Source organism: Lissotriton helveticus, chromosome 2_2 (assembly GCF_964261635.1).
Source record: "Lissotriton helveticus chromosome 2_2, aLisHel1.1, whole genome shotgun sequence".
Lineage (NCBI taxonomy): Eukaryota > Metazoa > Chordata > Amphibia > Caudata > Salamandridae > Lissotriton > Lissotriton helveticus.
This window is the reverse complement of record NC_136060.1, coordinates 277,958,368-277,979,160: the sequence shown is the minus strand read 5'-3', so window position 1 is coordinate 277,979,160 and position 20,793 is coordinate 277,958,368. Positions and strand designations below refer to the sequence as shown.

The 20,793-nt window shown below is 47.6% G+C and overlaps 1 protein-coding gene across 2 annotated transcripts in view; it reads left to right on the top strand.

Moving 5' to 3' along the window:
• PACRGL (parkin coregulated like) overlaps window positions 1-20,793 on the top strand; it is a 129,444-nt gene that overhangs the window by 19,237 nt on the left and 89,414 nt on the right. For both annotated transcript variants that reach the window (XM_078678408.1, XM_078678407.1), the window contains exon 2: window positions 13,183-13,374. In XM_078678408.1, coding sequence (XP_078534534.1) covers window positions 13,228-13,374 — 147 coding nt within the window. In that variant the 5' untranslated portion in view covers window positions 13,183-13,227. The remainder of the gene's footprint in view (window positions 1-13,182; window positions 13,375-20,793) is intronic.

Genomic DNA, 20,793 nt, shown 5'->3' with positions numbered 1-20,793 from the left:
AGGACGATCTACATAAAAGATAGCAATCCCACCCATCTGCCGTGAAGTGTAAATCACCACCCTAATGCTCTGTACCTGCGATCAACTGGAAGACCGCCTTATGCGATTACTGGGTTTCCTGCTCTTTTTCTGACTGGGAAGGGTTTTCAATGATGTTTATTATAAAGACACATAAACCATAATTAAATAAAAGTCAAACGAACATGGCATGCAATAACTACGATCATAATACTTGTACGTAAATTTGACAAGTGCACTAATATTGTAGGACTCGTGATTCTTAAAATAACTTTGCAGAAGGTACTTTACGTCTGTGGAGTACTCAAAAAGTTACACTTGATACTGCGCTGGTTTTTTTAAAACTCTTTTTACTAAGGAATAACAAAGGAAATATGTACACCAAAATAAAATCCATCAAGTAAACAAACCAAAACATCAGGTGCTGTCATACATTCTGCATCACATGGGTTATCATGGACAGATATAGGATCAAATGCGGCAATATTTGACACTAGGATCATAGGGATTCATGCGTTTCCAATTCCGGCCGTGGCATCAGTGGCTCACAGATCTCTCCTCGGCGGCTATTCCACGCCCCCCATACCTTCCCCCATTTCTTCGGGCAACCTCTGGCCACATACACTGATTTCTCTCTAAACATACACCAGTCAAGGTCTTCCGCCCACTTGGAAACACGGGGTGGCTGACTGGCTCCCCAGAGCGGAGCAACATTCCGTTTAGCCACCATATACGCCAGCGTCACCCATTGCTTCTGGTACATGTTTAGATCTGTAGGCTCCCATACGTTCAACAGACACCTTCAGGCTTCTGGTCGTATCTCTTCACCCAAAACTTCCTTTAATTCATCATGGATCTTCAACCAAAATATCTGTATCACCTCAAAGTGCCAAAGAATATGCATTAAGGTGCCAGGTTCTCCATACTCTCTTCTACACTCTCCACTCCCCCCTTGTCCCATCCGCACCAACCGGGACCCAGTGATATAAGATCTATGCAATATCTTCAGTTGCACTAGTCGGAGCCTCATCTGAATCGCCACAACCTTCGGGGAGGAAGCCGCTTTCACCCACTCTTCGGCATCCAATTCCAAACCATCTGCACTCCACTGGGTTCTAACACGCCCCAGCGGGCTCTCCATGTTATTGACCAGTTTCCTATATATGAAAGAAATGGTTTTCTCGGGAATGTGTCCATCTAGCACCCGGTCCTCAAGAGGTGACGCCTCCGGGAGTACCATACCTCTAGGCACGTGGGCAATGAGGGCATGTCTCACCTGCCTATATCTATAGTGTTTGTTGTCCTGCAGACTATACAGTTTTTGGAGAGACTGAAACGTTTGTACCGTATCTTTTCCCCACACATCCTTTATCTGGGTGATTCCAGCTGCGAAGCCCAATAGTACTTCCTTAGTTCCGGGAGTCCGATTCCACCATCGTACCATTAAAGCGTTAATTTAACAAACGCTATACAGGGTGTACCATCCCACAGAAGCCACCTCTGGAAATAGGAGGCCGGTACCGGGTCCATCGCATTCTGTAGGGCATACAAAAACCGGGGCAAAGCCATCATCTTGAAGAGAGTGGCTCTTCCAAGCAAAGACAGCGGAAGAGCTTTCCTGCGTTCCACATCTTTCCTACATCTATTCAACGGGGAAGCCAAGTTATCAGCGTACCGCAACTGCGAATCAAGCGTGATATAGATGCCCAAATACTTGAATCCTACAGTCTCGATCTGGATCGGGCACGATTGCGGGATCACCGGCGGGTCACCCATGAGAGCAAAGAGCACTGACTTTGACCAGTTTATCGCCAATCCCGAGTATCTACCGAAAATGGCAAGCACATCAAGAAAATTACTTAGGGACTCTGTGGGATTAGTGAGGTAAAGCAAAACGTCATCCGCGTATAGTGAGATTTTATCTTCCCAGTCAGGCAACCATCTTAAGCCTCATATCGATCTATCCCATCTAACCCAAGCCGCCAATGGCTCCATTGCAAGCGCAAAGAGCAGTGGGGACAGCAGGCACGCCTGCCTTGTGCCCCTCTCCAATGGAAAATCATTAAACTTACAACTACTCTAGCCAGGGGTTTTGCATACAGCAGTCGCACCCAACCGATTAACTCTCTTCCAAAGCCATACTTCGCCAACACAGCGAACAGGTATTTCCATTACACCCTATCAAACGCCATAGTGGCGTCAAGGGACACCAAGACGGTCGGTTCATGTACCCTCGAAGAGCCCCCAAGAATTCCATGCAGCCTCCGCAAATTCAGCGCCGTATTGCTACGCGGCATGAAGCTGGCCTGGTCAGGATGGATCAGAGTCGTGATCACCTTGACCATCGAGTCGCGAGTAATTTCGCCAGGATTTTGGGCTCCGCGTTATATCGCTCCCCCTATATCGCCCTATAGGGGGAGCATTGCGTCTTGGGCTTACCCACTTTACGTATGACTACTATGTTGGCCACCCGCTGGTCATATGGAAGCCGACCCTCCTCCTTACTTTCCAAAAACATGGCTCGGACATGTGGGGCGAGTCTGTTAGCATTTAATTTGTACAGCTCGATCGGTATCCTGTTAGGGCCAGTAGCCTTACCAGAATTTATCTGTCTTATGGCCTGCGCAACTTCATCATCAGAGAAGGGGGGGAAGTCTAGGTAGTTCCTATCTTCCTCCGATAATCCCGGCATAACAATGTCTTTGATCATTTCGCTATTCTCAGCCTCGGTAAACTCACTACCGGCAGTGTAAACCTTCTTATAGTACTCCGAGAATTCATCGGCCACCGCCTGCGGCTCTGTAATTCTGTGAGAGTTCGATCCTTCTAATTCAGGCACCAGCCGAGATGGCCGCTCCCCATGCTCGAGCCACGCGAGCAATTTACCGGCTCTATCGCCATGCTCGTATATGCGACTTTGTACAGCATTATTTTGAATAATCGCTCTATCTCTCACAAGGCCTTTGTATTCCTCCTGTCGGAGTCTCAATAAGTGGAGCTCCGCTGGCGCGCATGACCTAGCAACTCTCTCCTCCAAACGTAGGACCTCTGCCTTCTTCTGAGCTACCTCAGCCTGACTTTTCTTCTTTTTTCCCTGCTACAAGAGATAGGACCTCACCTCTCGCCACAGTTTTATACGCTTCCCAGAGGGACTGCGCAGAGGAAACTGTCCCCACATTTTCCAGGAAGTAACGGTCCGACATCTGGAGTACCTCTTTTTTAACGGTCGGGTCTTTTAACTGCAAGGCGCTGATAGGAGCTACCCTACCAACCGCCGGTCGATCGAATATAAGCTGCAACTACAGTGGAGAATGATCAGATATACCTCTGCCAAGGTACCTCACCTCTTGGATCATTGGAGCCATCGCCGCCGGCCGCAATACGTCCAACCTGGACAAGCTACTTTGTGCTGCTAATACGTGAGTGAAATGTGTCAGCGTGGGGTTGCGGACCCGCCAGCTATCGATCAACCCTAGCGTCTCCAAGAACTCCGAAAGCCATCTCTGCGATTGCCTAAGCACCCGTGGTGGGCTACGGTCAATCTCTCCATTTAGTACGGCATTAAAGTCGCCCCCTAAAACCAAGTCGTCAAGGGGCAACGTAAGAAAGATAGAGCTTAAATCTCGAAAGATATCAGCCTGAAGGCCCGGTGGCACATATATAGATAGGAAGGTGACCGTCTTACCCTCCACCAGCCCGACCCTCCCACATATCTGCCCCGCTGATCCAGCCACAAGGCCTGGACCGACAGGGGAAAGGAATTCTTAACCAAAATCCCAATCCCCCTGGAACCGGTGGTAAACCCAGCGTTTGCCACCAACTTGTCACCCCCTTTGTGGAGGGCCATGCATCTATTGCCCACCAGGTGCATCTCCTGCAATAAGACCACATCTGGGGAATGTCTTCTATTGAGCTGGCTAACCATCCCTCTCTTGATCTGGTCACCTAAACCATTCACATTCCAGCTCAGCACTTTCATCCCCGATCCTCGACTAATCTGTGCCGTCCAGCCCACACAGTAAACTTCCAACAATGTTGTTTGCACCTGATGCATAGAAAGGAAAAAACTTTTAAAAATCCACTAATAAGACTGCAAACAATTCCATCACCGTGTCAATGAACCCCTTCACATTCAGCCCACCTCCCCCCTCCCTGCACCAGGCTGTCGCCCATCCCCAACTAGCAGTGTGCCCGTCACCCAAACACTAACCTACAAATAACTAAAGGTAGAAGTTGGAAGAGGACCAAAAGAGCCCCCCCGCTCCCCCTCCTAAGCCTCAAAAGACAACTATTCAACTCCCCACCATTCCACGCAAAGTCCAAATAAACAAATCAATGCAAAGGAAGATAGCAGTGGAACCATCCCACCCCCCAGAATGACAGACTACACATTAACACCCCAAGTCTTATCTATTCGCGTTCCCGTAGCTCGTCTTCTCCTCCACGGTCTTGATCCTCCGATCCGCTCGGGTGAATGCTATCCAACCAGTCCGATGCCACCTCCGGTTTGTCAAAGAACCAGACCTTTCCGTTGAGTTCCACCCACAAGTGGGCCGGGAACATCATAGCATATTTCAATCCCTTGTCTCTGAGCTTTTTCTTTACCGGCAGGAAATTCTGACATTGTTTCTGCACCATATGGGTAAAGTCCGGAAACAGGGAGATCGTCGCGTTTTCATACCGGAGGGGGGTCCAGTTCGAGCCGCTTGAAGAATTGCGTCCCTGTCGCAGAAGTTCAGAACCCTCACAATCGTCGGGCGGGGCGGGGCGGCTCCAGGTCTGGGCTTGCACCCCGGCACTCTGTGTGCGCGTTCAACTGTGAAGAAATTACTCGGTCCCTTGGGCTTAAGGTGATTGAGGACAAGATCTTCGACAAACCGGTCAGGAGCCACGCCCTCCGATTTCTCGGGCAAGCCAAGAAGGCGAATGTTGTTACGCCTGGCCCTCCCCTCAAATTCCTCTACCTTACGATCCATCAGGGTTCTCGAAGTCTTCAGATCTTTCACTTCTTGTTGCAATGAGGACACATCATCAATCAGGCTAGTGGTCTTGAGCTCGAGCGATTTGACTTTCTCACTTGCCTTGGACAAGTCCGCCTGTATCAGATTCACCTCAATTGTAACCGTGTCCAGCTTGTCGTCCAGGGACTCCATTTTCTGCCCCAGGGACGCCTGTACCACATTTATGGCAGCCATGACATCCGTCAGGGTGGGTTCGGTAGGAGGGCATGCAGCATCGCCTCCCGCTTGCGGAGTCTTTTTCATTTCCGTAGGCGACCCCCTGGGCATGGTGTAGCAGTCAAGTTTATTGGCTTGGACAGACTTGGATACCCTGGAGGACCTAGAGGAGGATAGATCAGTCTCCAGCTTAGTAGCCATCCTTCCACCAGTTCCACGACCCCTGCAGTCGTGATTCAGCCCGTGCACCACCCTGGCCGTCAATGCCCACCACACTGCCAAGTTAAATAGCACCACCCTCGACCAAGCCGCTCAAGTCACAACACACAGGCACCACGGTGCTGCGCACATATCTCCAGAATAAGCAGTATACCCAGCGGCTGTTCTTCCTATATGCTTTGTGGGTTCCCGGTACATGTCTTCGGCAACCTCACCACCTGTCACCGTACTTCGTGGAGGGCCCTACAGGAGCCAATGCAAAATCGAGCAGCCGGGCCGGGGCCCCCAGGCGTCACAATCCAGCCCACGAATGGCCACGGGGGAATACCAGCCAGATCCTGCCCAGCCAATCATCTGCGCAAGCCCAGACGGATGTCGGGCAGTGTAGTGGGCACCCTGCGTCTCATGGGGCAGGACGTCCCCCCGCCTCCACTGCTGGGTCCGACCCCGTCCCGTTTCCTCCGCTGGAGCAACTGTGCCAATCTTGGGGGGGCACAGGGAATCGCGCCCGGGGCCCCTCAGCAAGCGTTTGGCCACCTCTGCAGCTCCAGAGAAATTGCACTGTGTCCCCTCCTACCGGCCGACGGGGGCTGCCGTCTTCTGGGGCCTCTGCCCGTGGCCCGTGTTCACCCAAAGTGAGGCGCCGAGAAGCAGCGTTCGGCAGCCTGCAGATCACCACTTTTAGCCCCCAGAAGCAGCGTTGCCACGCACCTCCGTTAAATTAAGTTGGGCGATGTCTCGTGCGCCGGACCATCCAGACCCCCAACACCTCCAGCAGCGTGGCTCCAGCACGTCAGGGTGTCTCCAACACCGTCCCGCCACTGCGCGCCGCAACCGAGAATCCTCTCACCGCACCACACAGGATCAATTAGGGGAACTGCCCCGCACCAGCGCACCACACAGGCCGCCGCGCTGTCCCCTGGTAACAGCAAGTCCACCACCTGTGCATCAATCGGGGGTAGCTCGTGGGGCCGGACCGGCAACTTCCGGTTGACGGCCCCGATGTTGTGAAACTCCTAGGCGGCCTTATTGATAACTTGAGCTCCCTGCTTTGGGCATCCACAGGCCTCAGGACGCGGCAAGGCGTATCTTCACTCTCCGGCACCGTAGGCGGCCCGGGAGGACATCGAATGTCGTCGCTTCCTCAGAGCTCGACAGGGCGTGGGTTTAGGGGACAGGATCTGTGCAGGATGTACAGGCTGGGTTTGGAGATCGGCGGAGCCGAGCTCTCACGCGGCCCTCTTGGTCACGCGCGTGTCTCCTCCCCAGGATTGAGAGGTGTTTAATTTCATTTAATTCATTTCTGTTTTTCTAACCAAGTGTTATCTTTTTGTGTGGTGTTTAGACTTCGTTACTGTTTGAAGTGTTGCACAAGTGCTTTACACATTACCTCTTAAGTTAAGTATGATTGCTCTGTGCCAAGCTACCAGGGGGTGAGCACAGGTTCATTTGGGGTATTTTTGTGACTTACATTGGCTGGGTTTGTGGTTCCTCCTGGGACATGGTTCATACCGCTACCAGCCAGAAACACAATTTTTAACATTGGCGATCAGAGGTTTGTCTGTGACCTCCCCTACAAAGAAGGAATTTGAGCTGGCTAACCTTGAGAGCTACACCATGGCCCAGCTCAAGCAGTTTTGGCAGGAGAGGGGTTGCCTGCACTTAAAAGGTAGAGCTCCTGAAAGGCCGTGCGAGCATGGGCAGAGGCCCATCAGAACCCCACAGATGATGAGGAGGAAGAGATGGGTGATGAGAAGGAATTGGAACCAGACCCACTGGAGGGTGCTGAAATGCTCTCTATTGAGGTAGGGGAGAGGGAAACATCCTCCCAGGATTTGCGATTCCTCCTCGGGCCAGGAGCAGTGTCTTCTAGAGGCCTATCCCCAGAGAACCTAGAGGACAGTAGGGAGGAGCAAAAGCTAAAGTTTGTAGAGGCCTAACTAAAGTTGGAGACAAAGAAGGCTGAGAGGCTTGGATGACAAGAAATTAGCAATGGAGGAATGAAGGATGGCCCATGAGCTCTGTCTTAAGGAGCTGGAGATAAGAACTAAGCAAGTGGAGTCCAGTGGTGTCAGCAAATCTTCAGTGTCACCTGAAAGCACGAAAGTCCACATTCCTAAAGATCTGATGCCTGACCTAGCTAGAGGTGGGAGATGACATACATAGATAGATGGATTTGAGACTTAAGAGATTACCTTGTAGATGCACAAGATCCTTGAGGATGATGATGGGGGGGGGGGGAGGTTGGTAGCCCCTGAAGGCATATCCCTATCGAGGGGAGAAACAACCTACTGGCCTTGGAGAAGGAGGACAAGATGAGATATTCCTCCATGAAGGAAGCCTTTGTCAGAAAATATGGTTGACTTCAGAGAAGTATAGGCAGAAGTTCAGGGATAGTCAGAAAACTGGCCCAACATACCTGGGTTTATTGTGTTGTTTGTTTTTGCAAAGCACTTGATGGTTCGGTTAAGTGATGTGATGTCCAGGATTATCAAGGGCTGTATAACTTGATTGCAGAAGAGCACATGTTCAGACTTTGTTTTTCCAGACATGTGTCAACACTTGATTGACAAAGCTCTCTGACCCCATCGAGCTTGCTAAGGAGGCAAACTGCTGTATCAACACCAGGGTCCTTAGAAGGGACCTGGGAGGGACCCCAAGAAGGGTGGATCTGGTTCCCCTAGCAAAGGGATAGACAAACCGGTCCCAGCGTAAGGGGGGTGGGGGGGAAGGGTTCCCATGCCCCTTCTGAGACATTGGGAGGAAGTTCTGATGGACAGTGGCCCAGTATGCCCCATTTCCAATCGAGCTGCTTTGATTGTTCTCACCTAGGGCATAAGCACGGGACTCTTTCTATCCTCAGTAACCACCCGCTGGTGGGAGGGGTGGCCTCCCAGGGCACCCTGACAGTTTCAATTTCTGGGGATATCACTCCCAAGCGGAGAGTACAGGACCCCATCTGGATGGGCAGGAGGTGGAGACAGTAGGCAGACCAGTGGGTTACTGGTTGCCAGCTCCGAGAACAGAGTCCCCCCAGAACTGACCATGGTGAGGCCACTTCTGACTGGGGTAGGGCTCCATGTACAGGAACAGAAGGTTGGGGACCTGCGCCACGCAGTCTCTTGCATGACACAGACTGAGTATGTCTCCCTTGAGGGGGATAGTAGTCACCCTGGCACATGTTCAGACCCTGGGTTGAACAATCAGTTTTAGAATACCACCCCTGAACTAGTTAGAGATAGAGTGCAGAAAGGGTTCAAAATATCTTGGGCTATTGCCCCCCACTCTGAGAAAGCACAGAGGTCAGAGACCCCTGGATGGCCTAGGTCCTGGTTGTTGACACTGACGGCTGTCCGTGTCCTTTGTGGGTGTTGTCCTTGTGGACAGAATTTTCCTTGGGCTGGGGACAGAAGTTGGACCCCAGAGGTGGAACTGGCCACCTTACTTAGTTGGCCATGTTTGTACTTTCTCCCTACTGGGATGCATCTGTGAGCAAGTCACAGTTAGGTGGGGTCCACAGATGAGAAGGTTTCTGTGGCTCAGAACCAATGTATCGCCTACCTGTGTGGACCGTTGACAATACATCAACTCGCCTGCACTCCGCATCTTGTCTTGGACAGCGATGCAACCAAGGTACTTTGCAGCAGGCCAATCCTGGTTCATGTATCCCACCCGCACTCCGTCACGGTCCACTTAAACTTTTGGATTCCAGCCGGTCAAGCGCCACCAGACAAGCCCGGTTGGCGCTTTATACTTTTAAGCACTACATTTCAGTTTCTTCTTTAAAAATTAATTACTCCGGTTATACTTATTGGATTTTTGTCATTTTGGTCTTGTTTCGTTCATTACATTTAGTTCTAATTTTCTAACCAGGTGTGGTATCTTTTTGTGTGGCGTTTTCTCTGTTTTACTGTTTGAAGTATTGCACAAATACTTTACACATTGTCTGTTAAGTTAAGCCGGACTGCTCTGTGCCAAGCTACCAGGGGGTAAACACAGGTTAATATAGGGTGTGCTTGACTGACCTGAATAGGTTTGTGGTTCCTGCTTGGACAAGATGCATACCTCTGCCACCCAGAAACCCAATTTCTAACTCTAAGGAATCAGGTCAGTAGACTGTGGCCCTCCAGTGAGAGTAATTTCTGATCACCATCACTTCAGCTTTATCTCCATTAAGTTTCGGACAACAGGCTGCCATCCAATCTGCTTCCTCCTTCAGGCACGGTTTAAGCTGGTTGGCTTTAGAAGGCTTTCAGGAATTAAAAAAGATTACATTCTGGGTATCATCAGCCTACAATACTATTGAAAGTCCATAAGATTGGACAATCTCAGCCAAGGGGCTTACGTACAGGATAAATAGTGTGGGGCTCTGTGAAGATCCCTGGGACACTCCACACTTCAGAGGAAAAGAGTAACATGGCTTGTCATAGATCTGGGAGCTCCTATCCTCCAAAAACGAAGATAGCCATTTCAGTGTTACTCCTGTAATCTCTGCAACAGCAATGAATGAGATACAGTGTTGAAAGCTGCGCCCTGAGCTGAGTTCTGAGCCCCTTGATCTATAGTAATTTTGTTTCTATAGTCATTTTAAGGTCCTCCGCGACTGCTAATAAAGCAGTCTCTGTCAAGTGTCCAAACTGAATGGGATGAAAACTGATGAGGTGCTGACTGACATGCTTTTCCAAAACCTTGCCCACAATAGACAGCAGGGATATCGGCCTGTAATTTTGTATTTTTAGTAACAGCTACACTCCAGAGGAGGGACAAACCGAGAAGAGTAAGGAAAGTCGCGAGTAAAGAACAGAGAACTCAGATTGACAAGACGGCCATCTAATCATGAGCACGGGATGACTCTGTTTAGTACTGCATGGTCTCTCCAATAGCTGGGTGTTAGATCCTGGGGTCTCTAGTTGGCAATGGTATTCACCTTTGTCCAAATAGGGACCCTTACTTCTAAGTCAGGATGAGGGGATTACACCCCATATACCCCTGCACACCCCCTTGGTAGCTTGGCACGAGCAGACAGGCTTATCTCAGAGGCAGTGTGTTAAGCATTTGTGAATATACACAGTAATACAGTGATAACACTACAGACGGACACAACACAGGTTTTTATAAAAGTAAGTATTCTTTATATAGACTTAAACACAAGACTACAAATGACAAAATACCACAAGACTACACTTTAGATTACTTAAAAGATGATTAAAGTCTCTTAGTTCAAGTTGATGGTAGATGCGGCAAAGTTCTCAACAAAGTACCTGGATGCGTAATGCAGTGTAAACAAAAAGACTCGCAGAAGGGGAGATGCGTCGGTTCTGTGACCCGGGGGGAACGGTTGTGTCCTTCCTCAATGCTTGCGCAGAGTAGGGGACTCGTCGTGAGCCTTACCAGTGCGGAGGTGATGCGTAGATTCTTGGCCTGCGGGCCCGTTGTGGTTCGCAAGATGGCGCCTTGATGCGATGCGATAATCCAGTTGCGATGCGATAAGATGGCGCCCTTGATGCGGCGATGCGATGACGCCCTGGCAGCCTTGCGGCGACTCTGTACTTTTGGAGCCGCGACAGGCCCTGCGACGCGCTTCTCCGGCGATGCGATGGCGACTCTCTCGATGGCGTCACGCTTCTCCGGCGATGCGACAGCAGGCAGCTTCGATGAACACACGCTTCCAGGGAGAAGCGGCGAAGGCTCGCTTCTCCGGCATTGCTATGATTTCAGCTGTGGCGGCGACACGCTTCTTCCCGATGCGTCGCGCTTCCAGCTACCAGCGGCACGCAAGTGACTGGAGTCAGAATTCCCAGCCAGCAAGGAAATTCAGGAGGGAGCTGGAGGTGAAGTCTTTTGGCCCTGAGACTTAAGCAGGAGGCAAGCACAGTTCAAGCCCTTGGAGAATATTCTGTAGATGGAAGTCCTTACAAAGTTCCTTCTCCTTTCCCTTGGCAATAAAACAACCACTGCAGGCCAACCCAGCAAACAGCACACTGGCAGAGGGGCAGTCCAAACTCCTGCTGCTTCCTTGGTTCTTCTCCTTTGCAGAAAGGTTTCTTGTTCCAGAAGTGATCTAAAGTCTGTGGGACTGGGTCCCAATATTTATACCCCAAAATCCTTTATTCTCTGAAGGCAGAGAGGCCTCTGTCTAGTTCAAACCAGTTCCTGAGCACTTTGTTGACATGACTCTCCTCTTCCTTTCACTGTGCAGGGCAGAGACATCAGCCGCCCCACAGGAGTTGGAGCCAGCACAGGGGAGGGAAGATACAGCTCAGGAGCACTCTGTTGACAGGATTCCTCTTCTCCTTTCACTGTGCAGAGCAGAGACATCAGACAAGCCACAGGGGGTGGAGCCAGAATTGTAGATGGATGTTAATCTCCTTATTCACCACTGGGCTGTCCCAGACTGTCTACTGGAATTTCCCCAGCCCTGTCACACACAAACCCAGACAAGGAATACACAACTCAGCAGAGGGGGGCTCAAATGGTTAGGCAAGCAAATACCTACTTTCTAAAAGTGGTATTTGCAAACACAGAATATTAAAATAAACTTTACTAAAATATGTATTTTATTATTTTGAGATCAGGCATACTAAATTCAAATTTCTACCATGTTCCCTGAGTCAGTTAGGATTATAAGAATGTAATAATCTTCACTGCCCATTCTGGCCTATGAGAACGGGTAGCCTTCAATAGTGAAAAACGAAAATGGCTGTAATTCACTATTATAACATGCTACACACATCAGAGCATGTCCTACCTTGTACTTACAATGCACCCTGCCCTTGGGCCTACCATAGGGGTGTCTAATATGATTCAAAGGGAAGGTTTAGGGACTGGCAAGTGGGTGCACTTGGCCAAGTCGACATGGCAGGGCTAGACTGCACACAGGCCTTGCAATGGCAGGCCTGAGACACACTTTAAAAGGCTGCTTCGGTGGGTGGCACAACCAGTGCTGCAAGCCCACCAGCAGTATTTGATCTACAAGCCCTGGGCATACATGGTGCACTGTACTAGGGGCTGACAGTAAATCAAATAACCCAATTGTGGAATAACCAATCAGTACATCAATTTAACATAGGGAGCACTTACACTGTGGCACTGATTAGCAGTGGCACAGTGCCCAAAGTATAAATCCAGCAAAAACATATCAAAACAGAGGAGGCAATCCGTCAAAAATGGAAGGGAGACTCACGCCAATGATGTCAGGTCTAACACTGGGGTAGTCCATAGTGAGATGGCAAATGTGGATGGTTCAGGAACCACCAGCTACTGTAACAAGTTAGTTTTGAGCCATGACATGTTTGGGCAAGAGCTGTGCAATACACTTTTCTTTCTATCTGAAGTTGTTTCTGCTGATTTTGCTGTTTCGTTGGACAACTGTGAACTACACTTTGCGAATTTGAGGTTACACACAGATCTCTAGCAGGGGTGAACCTTTTTACTGTAGTTTGAAGGTAACTGCGCTTTCACAAGAGAGGAAGAAGGGGGTCCTGGCTTCGGTGCATTCCATTAAATTTGTACTGTATTCCTTTTCCTTCTCACCCCTTTCTGGCAGTAGCACATATTGAAGACCAAAGCAACACATGCCCACAGCACTGTGCTTCTTGGGTAAATCAGTCTGTGGTCAACCATCAATGCATATTCATAATGAAGAGTATTTAAGTGGAATTTTCCGGCCTGATATCAAGAATCTGAATTATGTAAATATACTGTTGACATTTATTTGGCATTTGTTTCAGATTCTTTAAATAGTTGTTGTTTTTACTTCCTTCAACAGCGACGTTGTTTCGTTTCCATCCCCTTTGGAACCTGTGGTCAAAGAATGTCATCAGTCTCCAAACCAAGGGTAACTGTACCAAGAAGACAATCCTCCTCTGCACCGTCTTCAGCAGCTGTTGGTTCTTTGGAATGTGCCACGAAAGGGAAACCTCGACCCAGTGACAGACTCAATCCAAAAACGATTGATCCGGTATTTAAAGATCATACTTTAATGGAGATGTACATTTTTCTGATTTCAAAATATTTTCAGCCGTGTCTCAATTATTTTTTGATACGCAGTTTTATGGGTATATACTATAGTGTTGTTGTACCTTCCACATAATTAGTGCACAAAGTTTGATTATTCTTTATATCTGTTACACAGACTCTTTAAGAACACCAGTGCTACTTTTTCGGTACCTGGAGGCCTTTTTTTTTTACTTTTTAAATCAGTTTCTCAGTTTTAAAAAACGTTTACTGTTGCTGCTATTTCCTTTTTTTTAAAAACGCTGTACTGTTTGGGGTGATTTCACTGATGTGTGGGGGGAATCAATAGTGCACGACGGCCATGTCTTTTTGCCATCTTAGTGGTTCGCGATCCACAGTTTTTTTTCCTGGCTCGTCTGCATACCGGGCCTGCGTATTTAGTCACGGAAGTGCCGCTGGCACGCCAAAGGCGCGTCTAAGGCACCCGTTGGGGCCCGAACGGGACCAGGGTCAGATATGCTGGTAAATTGCCCCCAGACAGGTTGTCATACTTCCCATCAAGGCTCCTTGCTGTTCGCCCCAGTACGCCAGGTGTTTGTTTTGCATCCTGGATTTCTGATAAGGTTTTTTACAAATGCCCTTTCTGTGATTTTGTGGTCGCTGAACCTCCTAGTCCATCACGGATCCATACCACAGGTTTCTGCTCTCATTCTATGAATGTAGACCGGCAACTATGTAACTCTTTTCACTTTATATTTTTTTTGTATTAATTGTGGGTCACTAGGGAAACACCAATCTGAATTGTTAAACTTTCATTGATCACGCTCCAGATGTGGTATTTCTGACAAACTGGGTGAACGAAGCTTTAACCTCAGACATTGTCGCTGCTGTACCACGGAATAGACCGTACTTATAATGGGGGTGGGGGGAGCATTGGGTGGGGGAGCATTGCACTTGTTTCCAAATCACAATTTGTTTATAAATAGATAATCTTTCTATCCGAGACTGTGAAGCATTACTGTTTCTCTTGACTCTTTCTAATACGTTTATGCTGTCAGGTGCCTTGATATACTGCCCCCTTGGGCTGGCCAGCAGTTGTATCCAAGCCTAATAAAGGTTTTGTCCCCCTGTATTGTGAAGTATGCTTGCTTTACAATTCTTGGAGACTTTAACATTCACCTAGACAATAAGTCCTACAGTATCGCCTCCACACTTATTGAGGATTTCATGGTGTTGGACTTTCAGTTGGCCAATAATAGCCCCTCTATGAGGCTGGACATTTGCTCATTCCCATTTTCGCTAATGAGAAGAACTTACGCAATGGTCAGCTTCTACTCTCAGCTTGGACCAATTGTTTTGCAGTTCTTTTCTCTCTCGTTATCACAGGAGCTCCCCAGTTAAGGAATGTCCAGTCTTTATTCTTAGACTGGAATTGATTGAAGATCAGTGTTGCAGCTATGAGTAAGATTTTAGAATCCAACTGTCCGATCTTGTCAACTCAGTGTGTTCTGACGTTTTCATCATTAATGAGTGGATTGGGTCTGAATTATACTCTTTAATCCCAGTAGGGGAAAGAAAGCACAAGAGAACCTGTCCTCCAGCTCCCTGGTTTAATGATTTATTGCAAAAAAACAAAAAGATTTGCAAATCTCTTGAGAAAATGTGGTGAAAATCTAAAAGTGGAGATGATAAAGCATATTGCAAGCAGGCTTTAAAAGTCTACTATAAAAGCTGCTACATGACTAGAGCCACCTTTTTTCTTATAAAATCTGTGTGACTCAAAACTTCGCAAAAACTGTGTTTCAAATGGTGAAATTACTCTTGGATCCTGTTACTATAGCTCCGGCTGTCACTCTCACTCATTCTCAGTATGATGAGCTAGCCATTTGTTTCTGAAATAAAGTTGCTAACATTCAAGCCACTTTTCTCCCCGCTCTAGATTACATCTCTGTGGATCAGCATGCCTCTCTCTCTCCTCCTTGATAGAACTTAAATCTGTACGGTATTAGCTCGTCAAGGCCTGTTCACTGAGCACTTTTTATCCTCTGGATCCCCAAACTTTTAAATCCCTCCTTACCTCTTTTCAGTCAGGTTTTCCTGTCAACCCCTGCCCTCCTGCAGTGTTCGGCAAGCTTAGCCCATTTTGGCAGATATACTCACTCTGCTTTTAAATGCCCCTCTCTAGGAAGGCATTGATCAAAGAGTATAGAAACGCGTAATGGGTATGGCTTTGCTTAAAAAACCCAATATGGAACCTTCTATCTGGGAAAATTACAGACCGATTTCCCTCTTGCCTACTTTGTCTAAAGTCCTTAAAAAGCATGTGAATATTCAGCTCCCTCTGTACAACGAGCACAAAATATTGCACCACCCTCCTCAGTTGTTCTTCAGAGCCAGGCATTCTACAGAGTCTGCCCGATTGGCTGTAACAGACCACTTAAGGCACCAATTGAATGATGGCGGCATCGCTACACTGATTTTGTTAGATCTCAGTGCATTGTTCAGTACAGTGAATCACAACATTCTACTGCAGAAGCTAGAGGCCTTTGGGGTTCAGGACTCGGTCCTGAGTCCCTTCCTTCGGATTTGGGTTTTCCAAGTGCATTCACATCAGCACCTGTTCAATTTAAACGATTTACCGTCTGGGATTCATCAGGGCTCCACCCTCAGCCCTTTTCGTTTTCATCTGTATGTAAGGCCACTAGCTGACTTGGAAAAATGCAACCTCACTCTTCTATCTTATGCCAATGACACCCAGATCACTGTCTCCCTTTATTCCCAATAGAATAAGAGGTCAGTGATACTGGAAAGCTGTCTTACCGAAGTCTGCTCCTGGATGAACTCCAAATTTGTGAAGTTGAACGGAGAAAAGACTGAGGTGCTGGTGCTAGGCAATCTTCCTCTTTTGGGAGGCCCTCATCTATAGCCTGAGGTGAGGGATACCTTACCTGTCCCGGTCCAGTAGTGAAAAATATTGGTGTTGAGTTGGACTTGAATCTTTCTGTGAGCCATCAGATCTCTAAAGTTGCTGCCACTTGCATCAGCATTTTGAGGTGCTTTAAAAAAAATCTTAGGGTGCCTTCTGTTTTCTGCCTAAAGAACTGTCATTCAGGGCTAGGTGATTTTGAGGCTCGATATCTGCTCAGACAACTTCAAATCGTGCAGAATGCAGTGGCAAGACTGCTATTGCATCCCACCCAAATTCTATTCCCCTACATGTCTGCTCCACAAACTGCACTGGCTCCCTGTTGAACATTGCATCCAATTTGAGGCACTGTGTTGCTTACACAATTGTCTTTCAACTCCTGGTCCCTCTGATCTAAGATCTTTGGTGCAGCCATATATCCCTTATCATTCTTTATGCTCTGTCAACTGGGACCTTGCAGTTGTTCCTAGAGTTAAGAGAGCCAGACAGGGATGACAAGCCTTTTTTTTTGTTAGTCCTAAAGTTTTTGAATAGACTCTCGGCTGAGCTGAGATTGTGTTATTCGCTATCTGCTTTCCATGGGAAATTCAAAACCTAGCTCTTTTAAACCTTGCCATCTACAGCAGTTCGCTTCTCTGTTCCCGCTACCTTATTGTAGCAAAGCGATTTGAAACCCTGGCTTGGTAGCCATGCGCTGTACAAATCTGGATAATATTTATACCACCAGTTGTAAGGTAAGCAGTGTAAGCAGTCCACAAATGATATCATTTGGATGGATGCTTAAGCAAATACATGTTGAAGATGGGTATACGTATTTTGTCGTATTTATTTATTTGTGAGCAATACGGTTTCTGATACAAATGTACTTAGTAACATAGTTGAATACATAGGCATATGCAGCTTGTGTTGTTGCATAAAGCTGAATATATTGATGATGATGAATTAAGAGAAACCACAAGACAATACAACAGTGTATGTGATACTGCTTATTCTACATCAGGCAGCCCATGGTTCAGAGTTTGAGGAAGCTGGAGAAGTGATGTGAGTGGATCATGGCGACAGTGCAGTTTTGAGTGGGTTGCTTCCCGAGTCGACATCGCTACTCCTGGGCCCTCTCAGGGAACGTCATCCAATGATTCTAGAGGGACGCCTCACCATGATGGCATGGAGGCTTTCAGGCAGCAGTGGCACATGCCAGGAGTTTCGGACAAAGCTTCTGAATTCATCAAGCAAGCTTGGGCCCCTTCAACGCGAAAACGTTATTCGTCGGCCTGGAAAAACTGGGTGGATTGGTGCGTGGAACGGCATTTGGATCCCGTGGGGGCAGATTTACCCCTAGTGCAAACTTTTCTCTCAGACAAAGCTTCAGAGGGCCTTGCGTATCGCTCGGTCAATAATTTTAGATCGGCCATTTCAGCGGGTCATGAGCTGGTGGACGGCAAGCCAGTCGGCATGCATCCTGTTGTGTGCAAACTCCTAAAAGGCATTTGTGTTGCTAACCCACCTAAACCCAAATACACGGGTCTGTGTGATGTTTCACTGGTTATTTCATTATTCAACCGTTGGCCAACGAACGATCTCCTTTCTAGGAAGCAGTTATCTGCCAAACTAGCTATGTTACTATGTCTGTCGGCGTTCCTCGGATGTAAGAGCTCTCAACGTCACAGGTAGAGTATTTACTCCAGAGGGAGTTTCATTTCATATTACTGGTCGTACCAAGACACTGTCACGACACATTGATTATAATGCTTTTCCTGATAATGAGAAATTATGTGTGTTGCAATGTTTAAAAGTGTATAAGGAATTTACAAAGGCATTGAGACCTCAGGGTCGTTCTCAGCTGTTAATTGCCTTACAGAGACCATACAAGCCAGTGGCGGCTGCCACTATTGCCAGATGGCTTCGATTTATCATGCAAGAAGCTGGTATTGACCTCCAAATGTTTGGAGCACATTCAGTCAGGGGCGCTATGGCCTCCAAGTCTTATATGTTGGGTTCAAACATTCAAGATATCATGCGTTGTGCTGATTGGTCTTCTGAATCGTAGTAAATAAAGAGAGAGTAATCGGTTATCCACAAAGGTGGATGGAGGTACTCCTGGTCCCCAAGACTTGAATATATAAACAATGGAAGGAGTATCCCCAAAGGACCAAACCAGTGGTCCTAACAGGGAAGGAGGGAGATGGAGATGTAGCAAAAGAAAAGTATTCTTTTGTTTAGAAACCCCTCACTCACCAACCTGGTTGGTGACATGCTTCATCATTGGGGCCCACCTGGAAAGCCGAATGCCATCCAGGTGTGCTGCAACACCTGACTACAATGGAGCTGGTTCTTTTATGAGTGAAGTGAAAAAAAAGGGGTGAAGTAAAAAATTGTCCAAGTATGACTTTCCTGAAAAAGATTTTTATTCTGAAGTTACTGAACAATATTAAAATATGTGTATGAGATATTCCAGTTGGCTACAATGACCAGCTATATCTATGTGAATGTGGAAAAATCGTGGTCTACATGTTTCAACCTGTGATGGAATCTACCAGGTTTTCGTCAGGACCAATAGTGAGGAACCTGGGCGGTCTGCACACACCAACGTGCATCCAACCCTCGATTCCAAAACCTAACTGTATACTTGCAGTTGGTGTCCTCACAGCCTGTTGTAGACGAGGAAAAACGGAAAAACCTGTGGAAGAAAGAGTCACAAACAAACAAATTACGTGCCTGTAACCTGGTGTAGTTTCTCACTGGATGACAATCTCCATGCGAATCCCTTACATGCTGAATAAAATAGCCCGAGCGGTGCATACTATGCGGCATCAAGCGTTGCCAAACGTCAGCATTGTGATCCTAAAATGCAAGGATTGGAGGCTCAACTGGCCTGTGTGTTATATCTCGTCCACTCACAAATTCACACTGATTAATGTAGGTGAAAAAAGTGAGTGTTAAATAACAATTTAAGTCACTCATGCACTCAGTTCAGAGAGGGTGACTATCAGCGCTCACACGCTATAGTGTGAACCTATATCATGCATGCATAGTTAATTAAGTCAAGCATCCTGTATGCTAGTGGTGGGAGTAATGAGGAAGGACTGATGGCGTTTTCTTACTGAAAATACAGTTTCTAATGCTTCACAGGGTTAAAGCGGCAGGCTAGTTCTTCATACAAACTGACTCTGAAAAGGAGACAAAGAGTAGCCCGTGAGGAGCGCTAGGTTTGAGAGCATGTTGTCAAGCAGTAAACCTCGCGGTGCGCAATGTTTAGCAACGGGCTCAAGCGGCGGTTCATCACACGATGAACTGACCGTGCGGTATTTACTTACATTTTATGCAGGAAGGACAAGGCTAATATGCCTAAAACGTCTACCGTCGTACCCCGGAGCCGGGTGGGACTGCCGTCCGTCATGTATAAAGGCAGTTGGTTCCGGGTGTAGGCAGGGCCGGTAAGCACGTGGTTAGCGTGACGGCTCAGTAACCCAGGAAACGTTAAATGCCTGAGGTACGGTGGCTGGACTGGGCCACAATGTGCATTGGAAAAAGGATGTCACGAGCTGGAAAAGTGAAACCGGACTCGTGATAAACCTCGTGGCACAAAGGAAAAAGGAATGACTAAGCGCCCAGAATTAAAAGGGTGCAAAGGTGTTAATAAAGAGAGAAATAAGGGAGCCCTTACTCCCCTATAGTTAAAACGGTGTCAAAGCAAAGAGAGGGGGCAAATGTGGATGCCAGGATAAACTGCTTCTCATGGGGGTAGACCGGACTGGTCATCTATGTAAGACTGTGCTCCAGGGGATATTGTCATTTAATCCTGATAAATGCGTGGAAAGTCTGTAAATCCAACGCTGCTCTTTTTCAAAGAGCTGTTGATGGATGTTGGTCCTCGTCTGTACCTGTACAATGACAGTCCATTCCATATTATTAATAGTGTGATTCATTTGTAGAAAATGTTCTGTTAGTTTGGTGGCACTTTTCTTGCACCGGATGGTGCTTCGATGTTCGCAGATTCTTTGCTTGATTTTTCTGCTTGTCATGCCCACGTATGATTTATTGCATGGGTATTTGATTAAATAGACAACATTGGTGCTATTACAGTTGGTGTGTACCAATTGGTTCCAGACTTTTCCAGGTTCCAAGTGCAGTGTTTTTGTGTTATTGGTTAAGTGGCACATGCTGCAGTCACCGCAGCGAAAGTGGCCCTGTATATCATGGAGGCCCCACGTTCTGGTAATTGACTGGACCGTGTCCTGATTGGTGTTTTTCGGCCGAGTCTTCACCAGGGTGTCTTTTAGGCTGCGTGATTTCTTGAATGAGAATAAGGGCTTTTGCCAGTGGACGTTGCCCGTGTTTAGAATTGACCAATGCTTGTTAACCGACCTTGTCATCAGGTTGGATGCCACATTGAAAGTAGTCACACAGGTGAGTGGTATATCCTTGTCTGTGTGTATCTTGTCTTCCAGTAGAGCTTCTCTCGGTTGGTTTCGTGCTCTCTTTTGGCATTTCTGAATG